The sequence below is a fragment of the Megalops cyprinoides genome, chromosome 13, assembly GCF_013368585.1.
Source record: "Megalops cyprinoides isolate fMegCyp1 chromosome 13, fMegCyp1.pri, whole genome shotgun sequence".
Classification (NCBI taxonomy): domain Eukaryota; kingdom Metazoa; phylum Chordata; class Actinopteri; order Elopiformes; family Megalopidae; genus Megalops; species Megalops cyprinoides.
In genome coordinates, this window is record NC_050595.1 from 962,501 (window position 1) to 966,012 (window position 3,512).

General features: G+C 56.9%; 1 protein-coding gene across 2 annotated transcripts in view; it reads left to right on the forward strand.

Annotated features, from left to right (window-relative positions):
• The window catches only part of psme3ip1 (proteasome activator subunit 3 interacting protein 1), a 9,233-nt gene extending 5,721 nt beyond the window's left edge, over window positions 1-3,512 (forward strand). Inside the window, exons 5-9 of one of the 2 annotated variants that reach the window (XM_036543947.1) lie at window positions 1-52; window positions 2,106-2,239; window positions 2,412-2,476; window positions 3,183-3,344; window positions 3,489-3,512. The exon at window positions 1-52 is cut by the window's left edge and continues 70 nt beyond it. In XM_036543947.1, the coding sequence (XP_036399840.1) occupies window positions 1-52; window positions 2,106-2,239; window positions 2,412-2,476; window positions 3,183-3,344; window positions 3,489-3,493 (418 nt within the window). In that variant the 3' untranslated portion in view covers window positions 3,494-3,512. Of the gene's footprint in view, window positions 53-2,105; window positions 2,240-2,411; window positions 2,477-3,182; window positions 3,345-3,488 lie in introns of those variants that run through there. The other variant, XM_036543948.1, reaches the window with a different exon arrangement.

A 3,512-nucleotide genomic window follows, 5' to 3' on the forward strand; every position in this document is an offset into this window, starting at 1 on the left:
GATAGAGAAACAGAGGAGAGACGAGGAGCTGCAGGAGCTGCAGGAGTATCACATATCCTTCCCTCATTCTTCCACTGGCCTGGTCATTCACTCCCTCACTCACTCACTCCTGACTGCCTCATTCCTTCACACACCGGTACACCTACAGCCTACAGTAATCACGCAGCAGATGCTTCAGACCAGACAAGAGTCACATGGACAGCGGTACAGGCAGGAAGCGGAGAGTTCACACTCTCATTCACACTGAGCTGTGAGTAGCTGAGGAACGGACAGGAATTCTTTCCCCACATTTGCACAGCTGGAACTGGAAATCTGATATGCTTTGCACTCACTCGATTGGCTGCGCCTGAGGATGGCTCCTCCCACAGCCCCCGTTCCGCTCAGCGCTGGCTCCACCATGTGGGAAAGCGGCTGGAAGCAGAACTTCACACTGCGCTGCAGCTCTGACCTGACCACATGGAGCAGCACTGCATTGTGGGAAGAGTGACCCTGCATCAGTGCTGTGCTTCTCTGCGTCGCAGCAGAGATCAGCAGCTGCAGCTCAGCACAGAGACCCGAGCTGGTGACGTCTGCCTGCCGTACAGACCACAAACCCCCACTGCCCCCCTCTCTGCCCCCCTCTCTGCCCCCCTCACTGCCCCCCTCTCTGCCCCCCTCTCTGCCCCCTCACTGCCCCCCTCACTGCCCCCCTCACTGCCCCCCTCACTGCCCCCCTCACTGCCCCCTCTCTGCCCCCCCTCTCTGCCCCCCTCTCTGCCCCCCTCACTGCCCCCCTCACTGCCCCCCTCACTGCCCCCCTCTCTGCCACCCTCTCTGCCCCCCTCTCTGCCCCCCCACTGCCCCCCTCTCTGCCCCCCTCTCTGCCCCCTCTCTGCCCCCCTCACTGCCCCCCTCTCTGCCCCCCCTCTCTGCCCCCCCTCTCTGCCCCCCCACTGCCCCCCTCTCTGCCCCCCTCTCTGCCCCCTCTCTCCCACCCTTCTCTCTTCTGCCTCTTTCTCTCTCTCTTTTCTCGTATGTGTCAGTCCCTGTCCCCCCCCCCCCGCTGCAAGCATGTGCACACGGACTCCCTCAGCGCTTGCTCCGTCTGCTGGAGGGTTCGGCCGTTACTATAGGAACTGAGTCATGATGAGCGCACACGGCACCCTTCGCCCCAGAGACACAGAGCAATTATTTTGGGAGGGAATAAACGGACAGAATTAGAAAGAATTAATATGGCCTCATTTTTTTAAATGGTTGGGAGATTTATGGTCCCCCTGGTCTCAGTCAGACTCAGACGGCAGAGACCTGAGCCCTGCTCCACATTCCGGCCCACGGGGGAGACACCGCGGCAGGGCGACCGCGCCCGCGGCAGGGCGACTGCGCCCGTGGCAGGGACAGCCGTACGGAGACGGTGACGCTGAAGGACGGTGGGGGAACGTCTCTCTTTCTCTGCGCTCACACAGGTGTCTGTCTGCAGACCCTGGATAAGTTGTCACGGCAACCGCATCTCAACCATGCTGGCGGTGACGACAGTCGGAGACGGAACGTTCTCATCGCCGCCGAGTCCTGTGTTTGATCACCTGGCTGTGTGTCAGGGTTTTTAAAACCCAGAATGCACTGGGGTGCAGTACTCAGAGGGAGAGACGGGGAGAGGGCTGTGACCTCACAGCCACCACACTGCAGCCTCACACACCAGCTGCAGCCTGTGCAGGTGTATGAGGAGCAGGTGTGTGAGGAGCGCATCTAAAGCTGTGCAGGTGTGTGAGGAGCAGGTGTGTGAGGAGCGCATCTAAAGCTGTGCAGGTGTGTGAGGAGCAGGTGTGTGAGGAGCGCATCTAAAGCTGTGCAGGTGTGTGAGGAGCGCATCTAAAGCTGTGTGAGGAGCGCATCTAAAGCTGGATATTTGGAATCTGGGTGAGAGAGAGAGGGGACACTGTTTGCATTAAAGTGTGGGCGTGAACACATGTGAGTTTGTGTGTGTCTGTGTGTGTGCCTGTGTGTCTGTGTGTGTTTGTGTGTGTGTGTGTGTGTGCCTGTGTGTGTGTGTGTCTGTGTGTGTGTGTGTGTGTGTGAGAGATTCTGCATGCTTTCCCGCTCTGGTCTTGTCTCCTTAACCCTGAGCTCACAGCGCTCGCACAAAGCTGTCGACTCACAGCGAGAGCCGGAAGGAACCGGAAAAGAAGGCGGGTCCAAAAGCAGCAGAGCACAAGAGCCACCTGTCCCAGGCACACCTGCTGGCCGGGGCGGTCAAACGACGCAGGTGAGGTACCCCCCCGCCCCCCTGCAGAGCTGTACACACACCGCCTCTGCAGATACAGTCCTGTTCTTTAAATCAGATGGAGTGTGGGGTGTAGCATAATGGGAGGGTTCGCTGACCTGCCTGCTTCTCTCTCTCTCTCTCTTTCTCTCTCTCTCTCTCTCTCTTGCTTCAGCTCCTCGCAGTCATCAGACAGCTCTAAGAAACAGAAGCAGGAGGAGGCAACAGCCACCAGGACAGGTGGGTTAGGCTACAGGGTTTCAGGGATAGGTTGGGGACAATGTGTGCATGTCAGAGGACAGAGTGTGTGTGTTAGTGTGTTAGGGACAGGCACCTGCAATCTAATCCTGTCTTCCTCTTCTTAAAGACACATATTCTGACGGTTATCATCCAGGTACACCCATATCCTTTCCAGTTATCCTGCTGAGAGACACACACACACACACACTCACACTCACACACTCTCACACACACACACACACACACACACACACACACACACACACACACACACCCACAGGGGGACACACAGAGGTGGCGGTAGAGTCTGTATGTGTGTCATGAATCTATGTTACACTCACTGCTCAGAGTCACACTGTGTTCATCAGGGATTGTCACACTGGCTCTGTGTTTGTGAGTGTGTGTGTGTGTGTGTGTGTGCGTGTACATGTGCGTGTGCGTGTACATGTGCGTGTGTGTGTGAGTGTGCGTGTGTGAGCTGGTGTACGTGTGCGTGCATGTATGTATGTATGTGTGTGTGTCTGTGTGTCTGTGTACATGTATGCGTGTCTGTGTCTGTCTGTGTGTGTATGTGTCTGTGTATGTGTGTGCATGTGTGTGTGTGTGTGTGTGTATGTGTCTGTGTGTGTGTCTGTGTGTGTGTGTGTGTGTGTGTACGTGTGTAAGCTGTGTAAGCTGTATGTGTGTGTGTGTCTTCTGTTCTCAGAGCAGGAGGCGAGTGGGGGTGAGAGTAGGCGGGGCGTTTGTGCCGGAGTGACCCGGCCGGGTGTGGTGCACCTGCCGTCAGCCGCGGTGTGTGTGGGTATCCTGCCGGGGCTCGGGGCGTACTCGGGCAGCAGCGACTCGGACTCCAGCAGCGACAGCGAAGGTACAGGCAGCGAATATGACGTGTGTGTGTGTAATATCCATACACCTACACCTTAAAGCAGAAATACACACTCATACACACATCCACTTGCTTCAGCTGTTTCTGCACCTATCATATGTTCTACCACCTTGCTGTGCTCCGCAGTTTAATCCCAGCCCGCCCAACCCC